Source organism: Artemia sp. Qi Xiang Cuo, chromosome 5 (genome assembly GCF_049724085.1).
Source record: "Artemia sp. Qi Xiang Cuo chromosome 5, ASM4972408v1, whole genome shotgun sequence".
Lineage (NCBI taxonomy): Eukaryota > Metazoa > Arthropoda > Branchiopoda > Anostraca > Artemiidae > Artemia > Artemia sp. Qi Xiang Cuo.
The window spans coordinates 9,975,780-10,002,732 of record NC_142798.1 but is presented as its reverse complement, the minus strand read 5'-3'; the positions used below and the strand labels follow the sequence as shown (position 1 = coordinate 10,002,732).

The following is a 26,953-nucleotide window of genomic DNA, read 5'->3' as shown; positions in this document are numbered from 1 at the left end:
GTTAATTACTTGGGCTTTAGTCTTGATTTTAATTTAAGTTGGACATCACATGTGATCTTGCGGTAGTTAAGATTTCAAGAGGGTTGAATGAGATAAGAAGACTGAAAAATCAACTACCGTCAAATGTTTTACTTTTACTATATCATTTTATTGTTAGGCCTTTTTATCGTATGGCTGCATGATATGGACTAGTAGTTTTATTTCAATTTTTAGAAAAGTCTAAATTTTACAGAATAAAATAGTTCGTATTTTAGGTAATTATATTCAGTTTGAAAATAGCACGTTGAATTACTTTATAAGTTTGAAAATTTTAAACATTTATCAGTTACGGGATTACCAGTTAGCAATTTTTATTTATCAGTGTTTGAATAAGTGTTCACCGTGGGTATTTTGGAAAATTTTTAAAGCAAATTCATCTTATCACTGTTATGAGACTAGAAATGCGAATGACCTTGTATCTGAGCTCCAGAATACTCACCGTGCTGCATTTCTGCCTTGTTTTGCGGGACAGGGGGGTTGGGAATTCCTTCTCGGATGGTATTAGACAAGTTGGTGATGTAAGCCAGCTCAAGAGTAGATTGAAGCGTTACCTTTTGGGTAATAATTTGAATGATGATAAAATAAAAGTTCAAAATAGGGATAAAATCCTTTTTAATAGACAGTGTATAGAAATTCACAAAAATACCCAATATTTCGGTCACACATACTGTGACCGTCACCAGCAGCATTTGAATGACTTGAAAGTTGGATACTCAGCCAAAGCACACCGCTACGGCTCTATAGCCTAGCTGATACTTATTGAATTTGTTAAGGTAGAAGTATCTCATTTTTTGTTCTTCCCTCTGTTGTTGCAATTTTTTTTTTCGTGGATGTTGTAAGGATGATGGGTGATATTTCTCACTTGTGAATTTCTAGAGAGTAATCCTTTTAGAGTAGGAGATGTTCTTTATGATGAGTTAATTCAAATGCTGATTTTTCCCCGCAAAAGAGGTAGTTGTTATGTGAATGTGTTTTTTGTTGTTGTTGTTTTTATTTTTATGTAGTAGTTGTAGAGCTTTATAATAATGGATTTGCAGCCATCGTAAACAGACCTTCGGGTTTTCGTAGATGGTTGCTGTAAATTTGTTTGTGTTTTTTATGTTAAATAAATTAATTTGATTTGATTTGAACCGGAGACCCTAAGTTTTCCTTAGCTGTATGAGATGGAGCACTAGGCACTTTCGCCGAGTAAAGATGAAACCGAAGGCAATAGCCGTAGCCGTCCGAAGTGCCTAGAGCCCATAGTTTAAATCCGAATCAGATGGGCTTCCCTCGAATAAACTGATTCTGGGAATATTTCCCGTAATATTTCACCACAGTTTCGTGGAAGGACAGATGCAGAAAGAAATTTATAACTACTAAAAGTTTGGGTTGATTATGCCAAAGATAGACTCCACCTTGATATCCCACGGATCTCTGAATTTTTGAACTTCTTCGTTGTCTAGGAAATTCATATTCTCTTTTATCCTCATAAATAAATTTCTGAACATTGCATTTTTGACGAGGTCACATTCAAGATCTTCCATGACTGACCAATATGCTCTTTGGGAATACAGTCTGTTATAGCCCGAAAAAATCAGTATTCCCACAAACGCACAAATTTCATCAGCTGATGCAGTGAAGTCGAAGTTTCCCTTAAATGTTATATATCTAACCGTTCCAAAAGAAATGAGGTCAAAGAATTTATTGTCTAGAAGAAATCCAAAATCTCTACTTATGTTTATCCTTCTATTGCTTCTCGGGCTTACTCAAGCACCTGAGCCACTAGCCACTACTTTGCCAAAGTTTAAAGACATTTTTTTTCATGGTGACTGATTGGCTGAAGCTGAAGGATGATAAAGAATCCATCTTATTGTTGTTATTTTAATTGTAACCGATCGAAAAAGGGAAAAAAGGAATAAAAATGGATAAGAAAAAGTAAGCAATTCACATTAACTAAAAGAAACTATCAGAAACTATCACATGGATATCAGAACTATACTTAAAGTATAAGTGAACACCCGGAAGAAAATTGCAGAGAGAATTATGATCAAAACCAGAAAAGCGTAGGATAAAGTTTTCTACAAGTTGCCACAACAAAAAATCAACCAAGGAAATTCACTAAAACATATGAAAAGGTCTTAAGTTAAATTAGCATTAAAACGCTACCCTTGAAATTTCACGTACTAAAAGCAACCCTTAGAGCCCATTGTCCTGTAAATATAACACCAACATAAAACGCCATAAAACTTTGAAGTCACTTGTCAGGTCTGTTGTTATCCTGGAATACGGTTCAATACAAAGTTATGCAACGGCTGTCAAAGTCACGACTGTCTGGAGGACCGCTAACTACTTCCTACCGAATTTTGAAAACTGCCGTTGCGCAATTGCACTAGTTATGACCTTAATGACCTCACTGATCTAATAATGATTGATCAATTGACGTGGAAAAATTAACCTAGGTAGCTTGGTTAACAGCAAAGCCGTTACCATTCAAAGACGAATATTCTCATTGTAAATTAGTCGATAAAGAATTAAAACCAGTTGTCCTATAATTAGGAGAGTGGGCCGTAACGGGTTAAATCAGGTGCTAAGCAGGGCTGTGTTCTATCCCTATTTATATGGATCATTTTAAAAGATTTTGTCTTAAGGAGTACAGGAAAGGCAATGGGAGACCACGAAATTAAATGGGGAGAAAAAGTTCTCCTGGACTTAGATTATGCTGATGATTTAAGCGTCCTAGATGTAAGTGTGAGTAAAATAATTCGACTTTTAGAGGCCTTGTGAGTTGAGGGTTCTAGAATATGTTTGAAAATTAACGGTAAGGAGACTAAGTCACTAAGACTAGGAATAAGCTAGGATGAAAAGGTGACGCTGAGTAACAAAAGATTGATCAGGTGGGCAGCTTCACTTACCTTGATAGGATTATAAGTAAAGGCGGTGGGAACAGTGAAGATTTTAAAAGTGGAATAGCCAAGGCTCAGGGTATTTTTTCACAGTTATTAGGAAGATAAGTCTGCAAACCAAGAGTAGAATTTTAGTGATGACAGTGGATACAGTGATGACAGTGGATAAATATTACTCTGAAGCATGGGTGCTCCGAAAAGTGAATGCATATTTGCTAGCTGTTTCCCAGAGAAATTGCCTACGGACTGTTCTGGGTACCCGGCTGACTAACCGTATTTCAAACAGTAAGCTGTACGATAAATGCGGTTCAATCCTGCTTTCTAGGGTTACAATGAAAGAAAGATTGAGATAGCTAGGGCATGTTGTGTGGCTGAAGGATGACAGATTGCCGAAGATTGTCCTTTTCGGCCATCTGTCTCGGTCAAAACGGAAAGTAGATCTTCTTCGTTCTGGGGTGTGAGGACGTTATAAAGAAGGATTTAAAGGCAATTCGAACTTCCTGGGAGGGTGTTAAAAGGTATGCTTTGAATGGATTTGGATGGAGGAGGATCGGGCGTAGCTGTGTTGGCCTCAGGTGGTTTACTGCTGCGGTCAGCTGTTAGTAGTAGTAGTAATAGCAATAGTATTTTAAAAAAAGCAGAATTAATATGTAAATTTTGTTTTAATTGTTCATGTATGGTGAACCAAATTTGAAACCTGCATTAATTGAAAAACCTTCAGAAGTTAGATTAAAAAAAGTTTTTTTTTACCCGAAAGTAAGGAGCAACAATAAAACTTATAACGAACAGAAACTATTCCGTATATGAAATGGGCTGTCCCCTCCTCAACGCCTCGCTCAAAGTTTTTATTGTTTTAAAAAGAAGAGTTGTGATAAAAACTCAAACTTTAGCGCAAAGAGCGAGGCGCTGAGGAGAGGACAGCCCCTTTCATATACGGAGTAATTTCTGCTATTTTTAAGTTTTAATGTCGCTCCTTATTTTCAGTTACCTTGCAGGGGCTGTATAGCAAACTTTTTAAAAGTGCTAACAGCTTTAGCGCAAAGAACAAGGTATTGAGGAGGGGGCAGCGTTTCATATACGGAATAATTTTTGTTCGTTTTGAGTTTTCATATTGCTCTTTACTTTCAGTGAAAAAACTTGTTTTTTTTATTTAATCTCTGTTCGTTTTTCAAAAAATGCAGGTAAATTTGACTCACCCTACATGAAATATACCCACCCCCTCAGTGGAACCTCCCCCGTGAAAATTTTCTCTAACGTAAAGTATACCCCCTCCCAGTCAATTTCCCTCCAGATAGTTCAATCCACACTGAAAATCTCCCTCCCTGTAAAATTTCTTGTGGACGATTCAGTCTGTCAAATTATCCTTAGCATACTTTCATTTGAAAAAGAGTTTAATCTCTAATCGGTTCTCGATCACTCCACTTCATTAGAATTTTCTTTCTGGAAATTAAAACCCGTGGAAAATAGCCCCCAGATATTTCTTCCGGAATATCTCCACATGTTAAATTGAGTTGGCAAAGAGAATGCAAGACAATTAAAAAGAAGTTCGCATAGAATTTCTGTCAAATCCCCCCAGTGTAAAATTTTCCCCTGAAAATCTTCCCTCTGAAACTTTCCTCCCAAAGGAAGATTTCCCCAATAGAAATCCATTCCAAGAACATACTCTCCCCCCCCCGTCTGAAAAATGTCTGTATACTTCCCAATTAAAAAATAATATATGTAAACAATGGACAGATTTCGTAACTTACAGGCCTCTCCCCACGGATATTGAGGGGTGATATTACTCATAAAAACGTAGTTATTTGATCTTTTAACTATACCGAACAAAATGACTGTTTAAAATTTTAATCAAATAACTTTGGGAAATAAATGGGCGCTGGAGGGGGCCAAATGCCCTCCAATCTTTTTTGTCATTTAAAAAAGGCACTAGAACTTATAATTTTCATCAAAAGTGCCCTTTCCAGATTTTTTAGGACCATTATTCTAATATAATCACCCCCTGGGAAAAAAAACAACAACAACAAAAAACGAATAAACACGCATCTGTGATCTGTCTTCTGGACAATACATCAAAATTCCACATTTTTGAATATAGGAGCTTTAAACTTCTGCAGTAGAGTTATCGGATAGGTTGAATTTAATGTTGTGATTTTCATCAATATTTCTTGAATTTCTAGGGGATGTTCCATCTAGTTCAAAAGTCAGGCAAATATTCTTAAGCTTTTAACTTTTGATGGGTAATACTAAACTTAATGATTCTTATATATTTGGAATCAGTATAGTAATTTAATTCTTTTGATGTATATATTAATATGAAAATTCCGTTTTTTAGAGTTTTGGTTACTATTGATCCGCGTCGCTCCTATACAAATAAGTTGTTCCATATACATAAGTATAATAAAATTCCCCTAGTTACGGACACTTTGTAATTAGCCCTATAGCTTCCAAATACCAACCGAGTAAACAAGAGTATCCTTGTACTATTGGCTGGCTATTCGTGACTTAGTGACTACCAGAATGACAGCTATTTGTAGTGGCTCAGAGCATCGAAAAAGATAATTAGAACGCTTTCAGAGGTATGATAGCAAATAAGTTAATGCCAGAGAAACTTGCAAGTACAGTTAGCAATCACAGTGATTTAGAAGTAAAAGCGCTTATTTACTTATATTTACTTTTAACAGTTGGTTTTTTAAAGCAACGGATCAACAAAATAAATTTAATTTCAAATTAAGTTTACTTGTTGCATTATAAAATTATATCCGGAAATATCCGAGGTTCTTCTCTCATACAAAGGATTATTTGAATTCATGTTTGGGTAGAATTTACTCTTTAATTGAATTTAAAAAAAAAGAAGAACAGTTCTGGCAGGTATGTTTGGGACGGATGTTATTTTTTGAAGTTTTTTGACTAGAGATAATAGTATTATGGTTACTATTTTGGGTACTGGTGCGTTATATGGTCGCTTTTATATACTAATGAGAGACGAAAACCGCCAGAATGGCTATTTCTCAATAGCGGTATCTTGAAATGGAATGCAAAGAGTAATTTTCATTGCGTTTACGATATTTAACTGTTTTGTTGGGGGGTGTAGGGGGGCGAAGGTACCTAGGTTAGGTTGGGTTGCGTATTTAATATATGCTACGCTTTATCCCCCAGCCCCCCTCCTAGCGTGCAAATATATAGCCCAAATTTGTTTCTAAACTATTATATATTCATCCTATTTTATTTTATTTCATTAGCATTAACCAAACTTGACTTTCAGTACCTTATTTTGAAGCATCTGCGATAAAATTTCGTTGAAATTAATTTTTTTTTATTTAAGGGGAGCTCAAATCTCCAGTGCCCTTAGTGGGTGAAGAGTCTTATTTTAATTAGTGAATTTAATTACATTTAATTAGTAATAAGTATCTTTCAATTATGGAAATTAACAAGAATATTTCGCATAAGAAATCATTATACCACGATCTATTGCCTGAGATAAGTTTGTAGTGGTTCCCCACATGGGTTACCCCCTCTCACGTCAAACAACCTCTTAGAGGTTCAGTTAGATTATTTTAGGAGTTAATTTTTGTTTCAAAGGTACTTAAAATATTGTAACATCATAACCTGAGTTTATTTAGTTTCTTTTGATTTACCTCTTTCATTTTTAGAAGCCACAAATCAGCGTCCAACTGTACCCCTATCAACCCTGAAATTTTCAATATAATTGAAGAATTTCAAATTGATATTAAAAAAAATCAACAAAATTTGATGTAATTGAAATATTTTGAAATTTTAGATAAGATAAGGTAAGGCTTCATTAGATGCATATACAATATTACATGTTACTATTCCCCCAAAGGCTTATTGGCCTATACAAAGGGGGAAGACATATGAGTTACTTACTCAGAGATGAAAAACAATAGAAAATTTAAAATGATCACTTACTCACATACGACGGAGAAGAAAAGAAAATATAGATAAAATGAAAACTATAGCAAAAATAGAATAAATAAACTAAATTAATTAATTAGATAAATAGACTAAAAAAATAAATAAAATAAAATAAAAACAAATAAAATAACTTCTACGAAGCCAAAGAATTTTTAACAATTTTTTTTGTAAACAAACCAAATGAGTGGCTGATTCAGGCAACTTATTCCAAACAATATGACATGCCATTAGAGGATTAAAATATGACCTTCTGCAAGGAGTAAATGGAACTTGAACATGATTTGTTATATTAAAAAGATTATAATTATTTTGGTCAGAGGTAAAAGATAGCGGAACCCTTGGGGGCCGGGGGAGGTCACCATGAAGCTGAGCAAAAGTAAAGCTTGCACACGAAATAATGTATAGTGACTCAAGATTAAGTAATGCGATAACTAATAAAGGATTAGACTCCTGTGTAATATTTGTAGATTTATTGCGCAACTTAGAAAGTGGTTTTAACTATAAAAGATAGGTTTACATCTACACTATTGGATAATAAGAACGGCAAGATTAGGTCAAGCAGTAAAAAAGGATTTTCGAAATTAATTCAGGAGAAGTGAATCTAAGTTTCCTTAGAATACCGAGACTCCTGCATATTTTCATTTTAATCAATTCATTGTAACGTTTGAAAAATAAGTTTTCATCAACAAGAATGTCCAAAAAACGAACATATCGGTCTTTAGATCTATGAATTATTCCACTTGGCTGGCGAATTTCAGTTAACTGGGGATAAACATGAGAAACACGCGAAAAAATCAAAAAACTGGACTTAGAAAAATTTAGGGTAAGATAATTAGCACCAAGCCACAAAATCACCCTCTCAAACAAATTTTCCAAATTCAATGGAAGTTTGGATTCGCAGTTTCCCAAAGTACCTAGTGTGCTGTCATCAGCAAAACAAACAAGGACATCAGAAGAAGGCGAACTATAGTTGCCACTACGGGCAAGGGAAGGCTTAGGTAACAATGTCTACAGCAATTAATAAATTTCTGCTTATTTGTAATCTAATAAGGATAATTTACATAAATCAAACATAGCACAGGCCCTAAAACTGATCCCTGGGGGATACAAACATTCACTTGTAAGGGTGACCAGAAAAGTGGATCGACAGAAATTAACAAACCCTTCAAATAAGAATGAAACCAAAAAAATACATTTCCACTTATTCCAAAATGAGACATCTTTGATAGAAGAATTTCATGGGTTAAGGAATCGAAAGCCTTACAAACATCCAGGAATACAGCAGCCAGAATCAATCCCGAATCAAACGCAGAATGAATAAAATTCAAAAGGGTCATACAGGCATGTTCAGTGGAGTGCTTCATTCAGAAACCAAATTGAAAATCATGAAGAAAATTTTTGGATTTTAAGAAAGTAAGGAGACGAGAAAGCATAGCCTTTTCAAATATTTTATTAAATACTGATAAAGTTGAAATCAGTCGATAATTTGCCGGATCATTTCTTGGTCCACCTTTATACAAAACAATAGTCCGAGCACGCTTGAGAGCATCCGGAAAAACGCCACATTCAAGTGAAAGATTAACAAGTTTTGTTAGAGGCAATACTATTGGAGGAACAATAGATTTAACTACCTTAGTAGGGATAGAATCTGGCCCAGATGAGGACGAGTTTTTCAAGCCATTAACAATTTTAGTAATTTTACTTACTGTTCCTGGCTCTAGAAACATAGACTTAACAAGATGATCCGAGTTAAGATCTAAAGTCCGGCTCAGGCCGAGACAAAGTAACTGTAGAAGTAATATTCTTACCAATATTAGCAAAGAATGAGGTGAATGCCTCTTGGACATTAAGCTCACACTCCACAGCTCCATCACCAATGACCAGACTCATAGGTAGAGAGCTAGATTGAGAACCGGGTTTTGGCTTTCCTACACAACGAATTATATATATTCTGGTAGATCTTGAATTGACAAAGACGAATAGCACCTGCTGAAAGTGTAGTACATTTATAAGCTCTTTAGAGATTATTCTTCCTTCTCCAGCTTTTGAGAAGTCCGGATGTCATCCATGGGTTTAGAGGAACAATCCTTTTAGACCTATGATTAGAAGGTGGTACTTTACAAATGCTAAGAATAGCCTCTTTTATGGTTCCATAAAAGGACTCAAAGAAACAAGAAAAATCCTTATCATTATCAAGCAAGCTCCACGAATTTTCCGCTAATTTGGACCCAAGAAGAGATAACTCTTTCTCACCAAACCTAACAGAATACGAATCAAACAAATGAGCCCGGTTACTCTTCCCTTGTTTAAAGCTGAATCGAGAGTATATTGGAAAATGATCGGAGACATCACTAACTAAAATTGAGTTTTTCTTCAAACTAAGCGTAGAGAAGATATTGTCAATCAAAGAAGTTGTAACATTAGTTATTCGTGTGGGGCTGGATGTAGATGGTGGAGTTCCTGCGGCAAGCATGGTTGAAAGAAAATTAACTGAAGCCGAAGAGTATGAATCCATCAAATATATATTAAAGTCACCCATTATGATGAACTGACACGGACGTTTCAGTATTATGTCAAGTATTTCCTCAAGATTCCGAAGAAACAACGGACTAGCACAACTAGGAGAACGATAAATATTGCCTATGATTAGATCAATACCATTAGATCTAGTTTCTATAAATTTTGACTCGAAAATATCTTCAAAATTCCTTGATAAGTCATCACGCAAGTAATAATGCAAATTGCAAGATATATACATGGCAAGACCTCCTTAGCCACCTTGCAGCGGTTTATACGTTCCATTTTATAACCATTGATATCTAATAGCGTTTCATTGCCAGAGTCCAAAAACGTCTCACATAAACCGACAACATCAGGCTGTCCATCCGAAACAATTTGTCTCAAATTATCGATTGACGAGGAGAGACCCTGATTATTAAGCTGAAGTGCTGTCAGAGAATAAATTCCTTTTGTAACCTCCTCCCCCCCCAAATCCGAAACATATTTACTATTACAAATAAGGTTTATATTAATCGGATTTTGATTAGCCTGACCCACAGAACTATTTGCTATACTAATTACATCAAAAGGATTTTTTTCAAGCTCGCAAAGGTGACTATCATGGCTTAAAATATTCACAGAAGCTATTTTTACTTGGAGTCCATTCAAGTCATCAGGGGAACCAAAAGGAAATCTTTACTTAAATCAAACAGTTCGTGATAACGAACTGTAAGTAAGGAGCGACCCGGTTCAATGGTAACCGAAAGTCTAAAAAACGGAATTTTGATACCAATAGATACATCAAAAGAATCAGATTTTAATGATTTCAAATATATAAGTTTCATCAAGTATAATCTGGAGTAGAATTAACCCCACAGTCCGTGGGGAGAAGCCTGTAAGTTATAAAGTTAGCCCATTGTTTACGTATAGGATTTGTTATTGGGAAGTATACAGACATTTTTTTTGGGGGGGGGGAGGAAGGTTGTACTTGGGGTGGATTTCTATACGGAGAATCTTCTTTGGGGAGGAAAATTTCTGAAGGAGGGGTGATTCCAGGGGAAATGTTACACGGGGGGATTTGACAGAATTACTATACGAAATTCTTTTTAATTGTCTTACATTCTCTTTCCAAATTTTTCACGAGGATATGTTCCGGGGAAATTATCCAGGGCTTCTTTCCGCGTGTTTTGATTTCCGGGAAATAATTTCCACGGAAGGGGGCATTTCTGGGATGATTGAGAAACTGATTAGAGGTTAAAGCCTTATTCAAATGAAAGAATACCAAGGAGAATTTTTCTAGCTGAATAGTCCGCAAGCAATTTTATAGGGAGGGGGGATTCTCAGTGAGAACGGAAGTGTCTGGACGGAATTTGACGGGGGGTGCACTTTACGTTGGATGAAACTTCCACGGAGGAGTTTTCCGTGAGGGGAAAGGGTATATTTCATAGAGGGTGAACCAGATTTACTGGCATCATTTGAAAAACGGTGTTGCCCCCTCCTCAATACCCTGCTCTTTACGCTAAAGTTTGATTGTTTGTCCCAATTTGTTAAGATCGTCTACTGAAACACGGGGACCGTTTAATTATAATAGGAAGGTTTTTTAAAAGTTCTTACAGTTTTAACGCAAAGAGAAAGGTATTGAGGAGGGGGCCCTCCTTCATATGCGGAATAAATCTGTCAAAACTAATACACAAATTTTGTTTTAATTTTCATGTACGGTGAGTCAAATTCGAACCCGCATTAGTGGTAAAACATATAGTTAAGTTAAATTAAAAAAAGATAAGTTTTTTTAACTGAAAGTAAGGAGCGACATTAAAACTTAAAACGAACAGAAATTATTCCGCATATGAAAGGGGCTGTCCCCTTCTCAACGCCTCGCTCTTTACGCTAAAGTTTTAATTGTTTTAAAAAGTAGAGCTGTGACAAAGAGTCAAAATTTTGCGTAAAGAGTGATGCGTCGAGGAGGGGAGAGCCCCTTTCATATACGGAATAATTCATGTTCGTTTTAAGTTTTAATGTCGCTCATTACTTTCAGTTAATTTTTTATTTAATATGCTTAAGGAAGCATTGGGCTCTGGTTAGTGTGGCATATTTTACCGAAGATATTTTGACCCTTTTACAAAGTCCGAACTTTTCCATTATCAAACACTTCGTGGTAACGAACTGTAAGTAAGGAGCGACCCGGTTCAATAGTACCCGAAACTCTAAAAAATGGAATTTCGATACCAATAGATACATCAAAAGAATCAAATTTTTATGCCGATTTCAAATGTATAAGTTTCATCAAGTTTAGTTCTACCCATCAAAAGTTACGCGCCTGAGAAAATTTGCCTCATTTTCGAAAAAAAGGGAAAAGACCCCCTAAAAGTTATAGAACCTTTAATGAAAATCACACCATCATATTCAGCATATCAGAGAACCCTACTGTAGAGGCTTAAAGCTCCTATCTAAAAAAATGTGGATTTTCCGTTTTTTGCCATAAGAAAGATCACGGGTGCTTGTTTATTTTTTTTGTTTTTTTTCTTTTTCCCAGGGGTAATCGTATTGACCCAGTGGTCCTAGGATATCGTAGGAGGGCTCATTGGAACGGAAATTAAGTGTTCTAGTGCCCTTTTAAGTGACCTAACAAAATTGAGGGCAACTAGGCCCCCTCCCACGCTCACTTTTTTCCCAAAGTCACCCGATCAAAATTTTGAGATAGCCATTTTGTTTAGTATGGTCGAAAATGTGATAACTATGTCTGTTAGGATGAATTAATCCCCCGAAGTCCCCGGGGGGAGGGCTGAAAGTTATGAGTTTTACCCAATATTAACATATAGCATTTGTTATTGGGAAGTATACAGTCGTTTTCAGGGGAATTTTTTCTGGTAGTGGGGGGGGGGGTCGGGGGTTATGTGGGAAGATCTTTCCATGAAGGAAGTTTTCATGGGGGAAGGGGCATTGCTATGAAGGGGGCCCCGGACTCCCCAACATTATTTAAAAAAAAATCAGAAATTAAATATAAAAAAAACAAGTTTTTCAACTGAAAGTAAGGAGCAACATCAAAAATTAAAACGAACAGAAAATATTAGCTATATGATTGGGTTCACCCCCTAGTCAATACGTCGCTCTTTAAGCCAAACATTTTTTAGTACTTTCACAAGAGCTATTTATTGTAATTAACGGCCTTTGGGATTAAGGGGTCATTTTTAAAAAATTCGAACAAAATTCGAACTTTAGCATAAAGAGCGAGGTATTGACTAGGGGGCAAACCCCCTAATATAGGTATTAAAAATATATGAATATAGAAGTTCGTTACGTAAGTTAATTCGTAAGTTACGTATATTTATTACTAATAACAACGTTCGTAACTAAAATTCAACAAGTTTTGAGAAAGCCATTTAACCAAATAATAGTAAAATTAATATGCAAATTTTGTTTTAATTATTCACGTACGGTGAGTCAAAATCAAAACCTGTATTAATTCAAAAACGTTCAGAAATTAAATAAAAAAAGCAAGTTTTTTTAATTGAAAGTAAGGAGCGACATTAAAACTTAAAACGAACAGAAATTATTCCGTATATGAAAGGGGTTGTCCCCTCCTCAGTGCCTCGCTCTTTACGCTAAAGTTTGACTTTTTCACAACTCTATTTTAATTTTAAACAATAAAAAACTTTAGCATAAAGAGCGAGGCGCTGAGGAGGGGACAGCTCCTTTCATATACGGAATAATTTCTGTTCGTTTTAAGTTTTAATGTCGCTCCTTACTTTCAGTTAAAAAAAACTTGTTTTTTTATATAATTAACTACAAAAAAAACCTGTCAAAGGATTACAAACACATAAATAACTAATAGCACAGCAGGTATTATTGGAAGGAACCATTAGCACGGAAGGAGAAACAAAAAAAAAAAAACAAAAAACAAACAAACAAAAATAAAGTAAAAAAAATGAAAATTAATGACCTGAGGAAGGTATTTACAAATTAATAAAAATACTAACATCGAAAAACGACACATCGGAAGTAATAAAAAGAGAAAAAATACCGAAAAGTGCATCCAAAAATAAATAGAAACAAAAAATATTTTTTACAAAAAAAATACAAAAAAGATTAAAAAAAAAACACAGAAGAAAAAATGAACTAAAACCTCGCGACTCTTTTAGTAGAAAAAAAACAAGAAAAGGGAAAATAAAGAAATAATCCATGAGAAAGTAACTCTTGGATGCAATCATCCTGAAGAAAAAAAACAGACAGAAAAAAAACAAAAAAAAACAACAAACAAACAGACAGAAAAAAAACAACTAAATACAGTCAGCAAGAGACCTGTTCTTTTTTATTGGAGTCCCGTCACTAGGCTTTGCCAATATTTGACCCCGATAAGACCAAGCATTCCGCTGACCGAATTCGTTTTTCGCCGCATTCAGAATATCTCGTCTCTTCTTGGTCAGAGACTCAACAGCAAAAATACCACTAGAGCCCAACTTGGATTTGGTCTTGAACACTTTACAAGTAACGCTTTTGCTCGAAAGCTTCACTATTATCGGAGCAACCCTTGGTGCAGATGGAACCGCCTGAGTTGAATCAGTTATAGCAGCATTATTCAGTATAAGTCTATACACGTTCAAGTCCTCAGTTACACTAATTTCAGGCAAAGACATCTTCTGATTAATAGTTAGCAACACAGCAGAACGAGTGTCAATACCAGTTTTCTGTCTAACACCGTGAAAAACAAGGCTGTCTAGTAAGTAGAAAGCTATCATGAGGTCCGAACCCCACACCATATATGGGCATAGCCTCCCTAGGGGAAAAGAGTTCCGAGAAATTGATTGCGTAATCGAAAGGAAAGTGAATTTCTGAGAAATTGATTTGTTGGAGTTCGTCCAGGAGAATTGTCTCCGGGCGAAGTTTATTAATGATTTTGGTGTTCGTCCAGGAGAATTGTCTCCGGGCGAAGTTTGCAAATGCGCATTAACGGTGGGGAAGAGATATTTTGACCTTAGAGATGAAGAGATTAACGCGGGAAATGGTTTCGTAGGAATTTCAAATGTGACAGCGCAGGGATGTCAAAACAAAAGGAACACGCAGAAATTACGTTTAGGGATTATTTGGGCGAAACCGTTTTAGACATTTTAGGGAATTATTTGGGCGAACCAGTTAGAGACATTTTAGAAGATGATTTAGAAGATGATATGGGGTGAAACTCTGTGGTCGTTATAATACACAAGTTCTATTTGAACAGTGTTATGAGGTCCCCTACCCCAACAACCCCCCCCTTTCCAAAAGACCTTGACCACCCTACCCCAACCCCAAAGGAACCCCCTCCCCCCCAAAGGACCTCCGAGCCCCCAAAGGCCCCCCGGACCACCAAAGGCCCCCCGGCCCCCAAAGGCCCCCAAAAGACCCCGGACCCCCAAAGAGTCTCCTCCCCTCCCTCCCCTCCCCTTCCTCCTCCCCCCATTATTTAAAAATAAGTTTTTGAATTTTTTAACATGGTATTTTTTTCAACTTTTTTTTTACGTATCTTAAAATGACATGAAATATGCTTACGGCTCTACCAATCGTACTCTGTGCTTGTTCATAGACACGACGCGGCTTTCCCACTGGTACTCTATGGCAGGTTATCCACATAACCTAGTTTATTGCATGCATTAAATCAGTATTTTTTACGCAGTGGAAGGATAAACCCACAATTCATATCTGTAAAAAAGTGAAGATGAATTATTCGACGAAAGTATTTGCACATGATAAAATCATTGTCGTGTTGAATGCTGACAAGGAGAAATACCTGAACTATGAAACGAGTGCAAGTGGTAACACTATTGGAAATGTATGCATGCGTTGTCATGACAACGAGAAGTTAGATTTCTTTGGAGTATCCAAGAATTTCAATCGTGTAAACGGTGGATATGCGAGAGTAACATTACCAGAGAAATTAGTACTCAAAGAGAATGCAAACATAAAAATAATTGTCGATGATAGGGGACAACTCCTTACTACTGATGCTGGTAGCACATTACCTATTGATACATCCTATCATCATCTTTCCGGTATTAGCATTTTAAAGAGGACAAGAAGAAGACAAGCATACTCCTGCACTAATGTCATTAATCATATCTTGTCAATGTGCCAAAACTACTATCTATGTAAAAATAATGTGACAATAGACAGTGAAATCGCAAGCAGAATAAAAAGGACATTAGCAGACAATATCATCAATGAATATAAAGATGAATTGACGGAAAGTGAAGCGCAAGTGTACTAATAATGTATAATAATGTATTTAACATATTTTTATATTAATATTCTATATTTCCTTATTTCATTAAAAATATCTTATGCATTACTTTGTTAAGTGTTCATTATTTTTAGGGTATGCTAGAACGTCAAACGTTCAGAATATCTATTAAAAAAGTCAGAGATATAAGAAAAGGAATTTTTAGGGATAAAGATACTACTAGCAGGCTCATAGAGGATATATTAGAAAATGAAATACTTTAACAGAGCTTTTACCAATGTCTGAGAGAGATGAGCAGAATTTTTTCTCAAAATCTCCACAGACAAGCAAACACTCATCCTGACACACAGCAGAGGTTGGGTTAGTTTTAGTTAAGAGTTTTACCTTAGAGTCTTATCTTAGAGTATTTGTTAAAGTTGAAGTTTAGTTTAGTTTTAGTTAAGAGTTTAGAGTTTTTTAGCATAGAGTCTTAGCTTAGAGTTTTAGTTAGATTTCTAGTTTATTCTAGTTAAAGTTAAGAGTTTGGAGTTTTTAGCTTAGAGTCTTAGCTTAAAATTTTAGTTAGAGTTGAAGTTTAGTTTAGTTTTAGTTAAGAGTTTAGAGTTTTAGCTTAGAGTCATAGCTTAGAGTTTTTGTTAGAGTTCAAATTTAGTTTAGTTTTACTTAAGAGTTTAGAGTTTTTAGCTTAGAGTCTTAACTTAGTGTTTTAGTTAGAGTTGAATTTTAGTTTAGTTTTAGTTAAGAGTTTTAGCTTAGAGTCTTAGCTTAGAGTTTTAGTTAGAGTTGAAGTTTAGTTTAGTAATAGTTAAGAGTTTAGAGTTTTAGCCTAGAGTCTTAGCTTAGACTTCATACTTTTACTGAACACACACAAATTTCTCTTAGAAATAATATTTTTCATCAATGATAACACTTTCTCGGTTCGAGCTAGCAAGTTTTCTACCAAAGATACCAAATATTTTCTTAGAAGTAACATTTTTTTGACTGTGATAACAACTTTTCTGTCAAAAGCAGCAAGTTCTGCTTAACACTAACAAACCTTCTCATCAAAGTAATGGCCCTTTACCTCAAAACTAACATAATTTTACGGAAGACACACAAATTTCTATTAGAAACGATATTTTTTGTCAGGGATAACACCTTTTCTGTTTAAGCTAGCGAGTTTTCTACTAAAAAAACCAAATTTTATCATAGAAGTAACATTTTTTATTGTGATAACAACTTTTCTGTCAGAAGTTCACCAAGACATAAAGAAATTTAAAGTTCTGTTCTAAATTTTTCCGTAGTAGATAGAAAAAGCTATAACATAGTTGCGAATATTTGCTATGAAGATAAAAAGTTCTACTTCAATTTTAAATTTTCTCAATGAAGTGAAGAAAAGTTCAACTTCAATTCTGAATTTTCTCAATGAAAATGAAATAAGTTATTGATCAATTCTATTTTCCCAAAAATAACATAAAAAGTTTCCACTTCAGTTAAGATTTTTCTCAAAGAGATGAAAATCTTTAAAATACTGTTCCAAATTTTTCAAAAAATAAAGAAAAGTTCAAGTTCTCTTCTGAATTTTACCAAAGAATACATTTCAATTCTAATTTCTCTAGAGGAAATAAAAAGCTTCCACTTCAGTTTTAAGTTCACCATGACATAAAAAATTTAAAGTTCAGTTCTAAATTTTTCCGTAGAAGATAGGAAAAGTTATACTATGATTGTGATTATTTTCCATGAAGATAAAAAGTTTCACTTTAATTCTAAATTTTCTTAAATTCAGTTCCGACTTTTCTCATAGAGATGAAAAAATTTAAAGTTCTTTTCCAAATAGTTTCCCGGAAGAAGAAAAAGTTCAACTTCGATTCTGAATTTTCTTAATGAAAAGGAAATAAGTTATTGATCATTTCTATTTTCCCAAGATAATATAAAAATTTTCCACTTCAGTTCAGATTTTTCTCAAAGAGATGACAAAATTTAAAATACTGTTCCAAATTTTTCATAGAAGACAGAAAAGTTCAAGTTCTCTTCTGAATTTTACCAAAGAACACAATTCAATTCTAATTTCTCCAGCGAAAATATAAAGCTTCCACTTCAGTTTTAAGTTCACCAAGACATAAAAAATTTAAAGTTCACTTCTAAATTTTTCCGTAGAAGATAGGAAAAGTTATACTATGATTGTGATTATTATCAATGAAGATAAAAAGTTTCACTAAAATTCTAAATTTTCTTAAATTCAGTTCCCACTTTTCTCATAGAGACGAAAAAATTTAAAGTTTAGTTCCAAATTTTTCATATAAGATAGGAAAAGTTATACTTTGATCGTGAATATTCAAGCTCTCTTCTGAATTTTACCAAAGAACATAATTCAATTCTAATTTCTCCAGAGAAAATAAAAAGCTTCCACTTCAGTTTTAATTTCACCAAGACATAAAAAATTTAAATTTCAGTTCTAAATTTTTCCGTAGAAGATATGAAAAGTTATACTATGATTTTAATTATTTTCCATGAAGATAAAAAGTTTCGCTTTAATTCTAAATTTTCTTAAATTCACTTCCGTTTTTTCACAAAGAGGTTAAAAATTTAAAGTACTGTTCCAAATTTTTCATAGAAGTTAGAAAAAGTTATACTTTGATTGTGAATATTCGACATGAAGATAAGGAGCTCCACTTTAATTCTGAGTTTTCTCGAAGAAGTGCAAAATGTTCAAGTTCTCTTCTGAATTTTCTTAAAGAAGAGAAAAAAGTTAGCTCAATTCTGAAATTCACCAGTGAAAATGAAAAAGCTTCCATTTCAATTCATAATTTCTCAACGTCATAAAAAATTTAAAGTTCAGTTCTAAATTTTTCCGTAGAAGATAGGAATGGTTATACTATGATTGTAATTATTTTCCATGAAGATCAAAAGTTTCACTTTATTTCTAATTTTTCTTAAATTCAGTTCCGATTTTTCTCAAAGAGATGAAAAATTTAAAGTTCTGTTCCAAATTTTTTATAGAAGATAGAAAAAGTTATACATTTATTTTGAATATTCGACATGAAGATAAGGAGCTCCACTTTAATTCTGAGTTTTCTCGAAGAAGTGCAAAATGTTCAAGTTCTCTTCTGAATTTTCTTAAAGAAGGTAAAAAAGTTAGCTCAATTCTGAATTTTACCAATGAAAATGAAAAAAGTTTCCGCTTCAGTTCTTAATTTCTCAAAGACATAAAAAATTTAAATTTCAGTTCTAAATTTTTCCGTAGAAAATAGAAAAAGTTATACTATGATTGTGATTATTTTCCAATGAAGATAAAAAGTTTCACTTTAATTCTAAATTTTCTTAAATTCAGTTCCGATTTTTCTCAAAGAGATGAAAAAATTTAAAGTTTTGTTCCAAATTTTTCATAGAAGATAGAAAAAGTTATACATTGATCGCGAATATTCACTATGAAGATAAAAAGTTCCACTTTAATTCCAAATTTTCTCAATGAAGTGCAAAATGTTCAAGTTCTCTTTTTTTCCCTAATTTTTCCAAGAAAATAAATAGGTTCCACGTCAGTTCTGTTTTTTTTTCTCAAAGAGATGAAAAATTTAAAGTTCTGTTCTAATTTTAAATTAAATTTTAGCTCCTTCGTCTTATGGATTTACCCCTCAAAATTTTAAATTAGAAAATGAGTGACTCGTTCTAATATTAAAGACAATCGTTCAAACTCGTTCATCTAACCTCCAAAACAATAGGTTAGATTAGATTAGGTATAAATAAATATTAGTAAACAAATAGAAACATTTCTACATGTTTAAGTTAGGTTAGGTTAGGTGAGAGACAGGCAAAAAGTTAGGTGTATGGTTAGGTTCGGTTAGGTTAGGCTAGATTTGGTTAGGTTAAGTTAAGTTAGGCTAGGTTATCCTACGTACGCGCGTGTACGTAGGCTAACATAGCCTAACCTAACTTAATCTAGCCTAACTTAACCTAACCTAACTTAATCTAACCTAACCTAACCTAACTTAATCTGGCCTAACCTAACCTATCCATACACCTAACGTTTTGCCTGTCTCTCGCCTAACCTAACCTAACTTAAACATGTAGAAATGTTTCTATTTATTTATTAATTTTTATTTATACCTAATCTAATCTAACCTATTGTTTTGGAGGTTAGATGAACGAGTTTGAACGATTGTCTTTAATAATAGAACGAGTCACTCATTTTCTAATTTAAAAATTTGAGGGGTAAATCCATAAGACAAAGGAGCTAAAATTTAATTTAAAATTAGAACAGAACTTTAAATTTTTCATCTCTTTGAGAAAAAAAACAGAACTGATGTGGAACCTATTTGTTTTCTTGGAAAAATTAGGAGAGAACTTGAAAATTTTGCACTTCATTGAGAAAATTTAGAATTAAAGTGGAACTTTTTATCTTCATAGTGAATATTCACGATCAATGTATAACTTTTTCTATCTTCTATGAAAAATTTGGAACAGAACTATAAATTTTTTCATCTCTTTGAGAAAAATCGGAACTGAATTTAAGAAAATTTAGAATCAAATTGAAACTTTTTATATTCACTGGAAAATAATCACATTCATAGTATAACTTTTCCTATCTTCTACGGAAAAATTTAGAACTGAAATTTAAATTTTTTATGTCTTTGAGGAATTAAGAACTGAAGTGGAAGCTTTTTTCATTTTCATTGGTAAAATTCAGAATTATGCTAGCTTTTATCTCTTCTTTAATAAAATTCAGAAGAGAAGTTGAAAATTTTGCACTTTTTCGAGAGAACTCAGAATTAAAATGGAGCTCTTTATCTTCATGTCGAATATTCACAAACAATGTATAACTTTTTCTATCTTCTATGAAAAATTTGGAACAGAACTTTAAATTTTTCATCTCTTTGAGAAAAATCGGAACTGAATTTAAGAAAAATTAGAAATAAAGTGAAACTTTGATCTTCATGGAAAATAATCACAATCATAGTATAACCATTCCTATCTTCTACGGAAAAATTTAGAACTGAACTTTAAATTTTTCATGACTTTGAGAAATTATGAATTGAAATGGAAGCTTTTTTCATTTTCATTGGTGAATTTCAGAATTGAGCTAACTTTTTTCTCTTCTTTAAGAAAATTCAGAAGAGAACTTGAACATTTTTCAGTTCTTCGAAAAAACTCAGAATTAAAGTGGAGCTCTTTATCTTCATGGCGAATATTCACAATCAATGTATAACTTTTTCTATCTTCTATGAAAAATTTGGAACAGAACTTTAAATTTTTTCATCTCTTTGAGAAAAATCGGAACTGAATTTAAGAAAATTTAGAATTAAAGCGAAACTTTTTATCTTCATAGAAAATAATCACAATCATAGTATAACTTATCATATCTTCTACGGAAAAATTTAGAACTAAACTTTAAATTTTTTATGTCTTGGTGAACTTAAAACTGAAGTGTAAGCTTTTTATTTTCTCTGTAGAAATTAGAATTGAATTGTGTTCTTTGGTAAAATTCAGAAGAGAACTTGAAATTTTCTATCCTCTATGTAAAATTTGGAATAGTATTTAAAATTTCTTCATCTCTTTGAGAAAAATCTGAACTTGAGAGGAAAGTTTTTATATTATTTTGGGGAAATAGAATTGATCAATAACTTATTTCATTTTCAATGAGAAAATTCAGAATCGAAGTTGAACTTTTCTTCTTCTGAGAAAATATTTGGAACAGAACTTTAAATTTTTTCATCTCTTTGAGAAAAGTCGGAACTGAATTTAAGAAAATTTAGAATTAAAGTGAAACTTTTTATCTTCATGGAAAATAATCACAATCATAGTATAACTTTTCCTATCTTCTATGGAAAAATTTGGAACTGGACTTTAAATTTTTTATGCCTTGGTGAACTTAAAACTAAAGTGGAAGCTTTTTATTTTCTCTGGAGAAATTAGAATTGAATTGTGTTCTTTGGTAAAATTCAGAAGAGAACTTGAACTTTTCTATCTTCGATGAAAAATTTGGAACAGTATTTTAAATTTTTTCATCTCTTTGAGAAAAGTCGGAAGTGAATTTAAGAAAATTTAGAATTAAAGTGACACTTTTTATCTTCATGGAAAATAATCACAATCATAGTATAACTTTTCCTCTCTTCTACGGAAAAATTTCTAACTGAACTTTAAATTTTTTATGTCATGGTGAACTTAAAACTGAAGTGGAAGCTTTTTATTTCCTCTAGAGAAATTAGAATTGAATTGTATTCTTTGGTAATATTCAGAAGAGAACTTGAACTTGTCTATCTTCCATGAAAAACTTTGAACATTAATTTAAATTTTGTCATCTCTTTGGGAAAGATCTTAACTGAAACGGAAAATTTTTAGTTTGTTTTGGAAAAATACATCTCAACAGTAGCTCATTTCTTCTCATTGAGAATATTCAGAATCGAACTTTAACTTTTCTTTCTTTCGTTTATAAAACTTTAAATTGAAGTTGAACTTTTTATCTCCTTTGCCTACATTTACAGCTATGGTATAGCTTTTTATATCTACTACGGAAAAATTTAGAACAGAATTTTAAATTTCTTTATGTCTTGGTGAACCTCTGAAAGAAAAGTTGTTATCACAATAAAAAATGCTACGTCTCAGAAAAAAATTTGTATCTTTGGTAAAAAACTTGCTAGTTCGAACAGAAAAGTGCTACAACTGATGAAAAATATTATTTCCTAAGAGAAATTTGTGTGTGCTCAGTCAGAGTAAGTTAGTTTTAAGGTAAAATGTTGTTACTTTGATGAGAAGGTTTGTTAGTGTTAAGCAGAACTTGCTACTTTTGACAGAAAATTTGTTATCACAGTAAAAAAAAAAATGTTACTTCTAACAAAAAATTTGGTATCTTTGGTAGAAAACTTGCTAGTTCGAACCGAGAAAGTGTTATCATTGATGAAAACTATTATTTCTAAGAGAAATTTGTGTGTGTTCAGTAAAAGTATGAAGTCTAAGCTAAGACTCTAGGCTAAAACTCTAAACTCTTAACTATTACTAAACTAAACTTCAACTCTAACTAAAACTCTAAGCTAAGACTATAAGCTAAAACTCTAAACTCTTAACTAAAACTAAACTAAACTTCAACTCTAACTATAACTCTAAGTTAAGACTCTAAGCTAAAAACTCTAAACTCTTAACTAAAACTAAAGTAAACTTCAACTCTAACTAAAACTTTAAGCTACGACTCTAAGCTAAAAACTCTAAACTCTTAACTATAACTAAACTAAACTAGAACTCTAACAAAACTCTAAGCTAAGACTCTAAGCTAATCACTATAAAGTCTTAACTATAACTAAACTAAACTTCAACTCTAACTAAAACTCTAAGCTAAGACTCTAAGGTAAAACTCTTAACTAAAACTAACCTAACCCAACCTCTGCAGTGTGTCAGGATGAGTGTTTGCTTGTCTTTGGAGATTTTGAGAAAAAATTCTGCTTGTCTCTCTCAGACATGGGTAAAAGCTCTGTTAAAGTATTTCATTTTATAATATATCCTCTATGAGACTGCTAGTAGTATCTTTATCTCTAAAAATTTCTTTTCTTACATCTCTGACCTTTTTAATAGATATTCTGAACATTTGACGTTCTAGCATACCCTAAAAATAATGAACACTTAACAAAATAATGCATAAGTTATTTTTAATGAAATAACGACATGTAGAATATTGACATAGAAATACGTTAAATACATTATTATACATTATTAGTACACTTGCTCTTTACTTTCCGTCAATTCATATTTATATTCATTGATGATATTGTCTGCTAATGTCCTTTTTATTCTGCCTGCGATTTCACTGTCTATTGTCACATTATTTTTACATAGATAGCAGTTTTGGCACATTGACATGATATGATTAATGACGTTAGTGCAGGAGTATGCTTGTCTTCTTCTTGTCCGCTTTAAAATGCTAATACCGGAAAGATGATGATAGGATATATCAACAGGTAATGTGTTACCAGCAACAGTAGCAAGGAGTTGTCCCCGATCATCGACAATTATTTTTATGTTTGCATTCTCTTTGAGTACTAATTTCTCTGGTAATGTTACTCTCGCATATCCACCGTTTACACGATTGAAATTCTTGGATACTCCAAAGAAATCTAACTTCTCGCTGTCATGACAACACATTTATACATTTCCAATAGTGTTACCACTTGCACTCGTTTCATAGTTCAGGTATTTCTCCTTGTCAGCATTCAACACGACAATGATTTTATCATGTGCACATACTTTCGTCGAATAATTCATCTTCACTTTTTTACAGATATGAATTGTGTGTTTATCCTTCCACTGCGTAAAAAATACTGATTTAATGCATGCAATAAAATAGGTTGTATCGATAACCTGCCATACAGTACCAGTGGGAAAGCCGCGTCGTGTCTATAAACAAGCACAGAGTACGATTGATAGAGCCGTAAGCATATTTCATGTCATTTTAAGATACGTAAAAAAAGTTGAAAAAAATACCATGTTGAAAAATTCAAAAAATTATTTTTAAAAATGGGGGGGGGGGGAGGGGGAGGGGGAGGGGGAGAGGGAGGGGAGGGGGATAAGGGGAGGAGGAGGGGAGAGAGGGGAAGTGGGATGAAGGGGAGGGGAGGAAGGGGAGGAGACTCTTTGGGGATCGGGGGGCCCTTTGGGGGCCTTTGGGGGCCGGGCCTCTTTGGGGTTCCGGGGGGCCTTTGGGGGCTTGGGGGGCCCTTTGGGGGGCGGGGGCTCCTTCGGGTTTGGTGTAGGGGGGGTCAAGGTCTTTTGGGGTGGGGGGGGGGTTGTTGGGGTAGGGGACCTCACAACACTGTTCAAATAGAACTTGTGTATTATAACGACCACAGAGCTTCACTCCATATAATCTTCTCAATCATCTTCTAAAATGTCTCTAACTGTTTTGCCCAAATAATTCCCTAAAATGCCGAAAACGGTTTCGCCCAAATAATCCCAAAACGTAATTTCTGCGAGTTCCTTCTAGTAGTGATTCTTGGTCATAACTATCCAACTTTTTCTCAAGCCTGTTTAGTCTGTCCTCTAAATTTTCATGTTCATTACTAAGTCCCTTTAGCGACTTTTCGATTCGCTGAAACTTGGGGTTAAATTCATTTGTGAGAGCATCATAAATTTGACTAGCAATAAGCTCAGTCGATTCCTTAAGAGAGTTTGAGCTAGCCAGTTTTTCCAAAACTTTTTGAGTTAGACTGTTTTTATCCAGTTTAGCTTGGGTTAATACTGCTGCCGTTAAAGTTGCCGTTGTATCGGGCTAATACTGCTAATGCTGGGCCATTTGCTTTTATCATTACCTCTCAGCGCAAGGTATGTTTTTGACAGTCTCAAGTAAATATCAGGCGTAGTAGCAAGCTCTTCAAAAGCTTGTTTTGAAGCAGGAGCAGACAAATTAACAGTGGTAGGATCATATACTTGGAGATTTGCATCCACAAGGCGAAATTCATCATGCGATCCATAGCAAAATGCCGTGTAAACTGGCTTGCCTCGTGTATCTTTACCAGCTTTGATTATTCTTACTGGCCAGTGGGGATAATCTTTGAACTTCGCAAGAGCAAGATCAAACTGTTTAAAAGCCATGATTATCAGTAGCAAAATAAAAAAAAAACAAAAGACTTATTTCAAAAGAAATTTGAAATCTTTAAAAGCTTCGCTTTAATGACCTAAATTATTCCCAATTATTCCCAGAGATGGTACATAAATCATTTTGATAACATAGCAGCAAAAAGCGCTTTTTGGTCGATCTTGCTCCAAATCATGAGTAAATCATAATATATAACAGCTTAAAGTGCAAAAACAGTATTAAAGCAAGAATTGAAGGTAAAAAATGGAAATTCCTCCATTTTAAATGGATGTTTTTGGGGTTCATGGGGACGGGCAGTAGGAAAGGCATTGAAGGGGTTGCTTTAGCCTTTTCCTCTCAAATTCAAATTCAATATTTAATTGACCTCCCCTCCTATATATGTTCCCCCCAGGTTTGAAGTTGACCCTTTTAGCCATTAATGTCCTTTGCCGAAGAATTGTATATGTAGTATTTTGATGACTTTGATGCTAACACCACAATATCATTTGATTTCAAGATTCCAACTTTTTATTTCACACAAAATAAACAAACACAAATAATTGAATAAAACCAACGGGGAGCTGAGCTTGAAAAGAAGGCTATCTGTTATTACCTTAATTTCAAATCCACCCAAAAAAGTATAAAAATAAAAGTAAAAATATAAACAAAACCGTCATAACAAAGAGCAGGAGGGGGACAAAGAAGGCTACCTCAGCTAAAAAAAAATGTTAAAAAATTCCAAATATAATACTAAAAAAATTATAAAGTAAAATCACCCTGTCATCAAAGTTTAATAATAGCTTCTACTAATTTTGTCTTTAAAAGTGATCGGCTATTGAGATTTTTAAATTGTTTGAATGTTCCTTGCAAAAATGCCACTTAAGTGCATGACATTAGATTGGCAGGATAAAAAAAGGGTGTCAGGAATGCTAAAATCCTTCAACTAACAACATATTAGGAGAAAGATATGATGTTAGGTTTCGAATAAAGAATTGAAATTTCGAGAAGATTTGAAAGAATTGGGAATTGAAGATTATTAGAAAAGATTGAAGATTAGGTCATAATGGTAAATTAGAGCAGATAAAAAAAATTTATTTTAAATAGATGGGGTAAAGGAGAAGTGTGCACATATGTGGTGGTCTCAGGTAGGTTCGTGCTGCAGTAAGTTGTTTGTAGTAACAACATAAGTAGCTTAGGTTCAAATTACCCTTTTTGGGAAGTTTTATTGAGAAAGTAAAAATCTAAAATTGAAAAAAAAAAATATCTAGAAAAATTTTACTCCATAAAAAGCTAGTCATTACTCACTAATTAGGTACAGGCCTACAGACTAATGTCTAGTTACGATGACAAGATGCAATTACTTGAAGGCCAAAATTGATTGTAAATATTTGTAAAACAAAATTTAAACTAAAAAGAAAAGAAATGAATACGTTAGAATAATATAACTTATAAGTTATTTTACTTTATTTAAACAATGTACCTTTTTCATTTAATTCTTTTACTTATTCCTAGTTGGATTATTTGCCAATCTAATACTGAAGCTAAATTTGCCATTGACAGGTCATCTTAAAGTGGTCATAACAGACTTGTTTATACTGCGCATGTCCTCTATAACCCGTCCCGTATGTTTTTCTTCATAAATAATTAAAAATTTATTTTCCCCTAGACAGGTTTTTCAAAGAAAAGCAAAGAGCTCCATTAAGCCAAGAATGAGCAGAAATCAAGTCAAACAATTACCACAAATCAGCAAAAATTTACCGTGAGTAAGGCTAATAACCCCCGTGCCTTCTCAATATATATATCTCATGACATATACTGATATTTATTCCTTAAAAATTTGATAATTTTTTT

The 26,953-nt window shown here is 33.6% G+C and overlaps 1 protein-coding gene across 1 annotated transcript in view; it reads right to left on the bottom strand.

The window, feature by feature from the left end:
- LOC148951786 (lactosylceramide 4-alpha-galactosyltransferase-like) overlaps window positions 1-26,625 on the bottom strand; it is a 33,610-nt gene extending 6,985 nt beyond the window's left edge. Inside the window, exon 1 of the mRNA XM_089088716.1 lies at window positions 26,583-26,625. Within this exon, the coding sequence (XP_088944842.1) occupies window positions 26,583-26,591 (9 nt within the window). The 5' untranslated portion in view covers window positions 26,592-26,625. The remainder of the gene's footprint in view (window positions 1-26,582) is intronic.
- Between the last annotated feature and the right edge of the window lie 328 nt (window positions 26,626-26,953).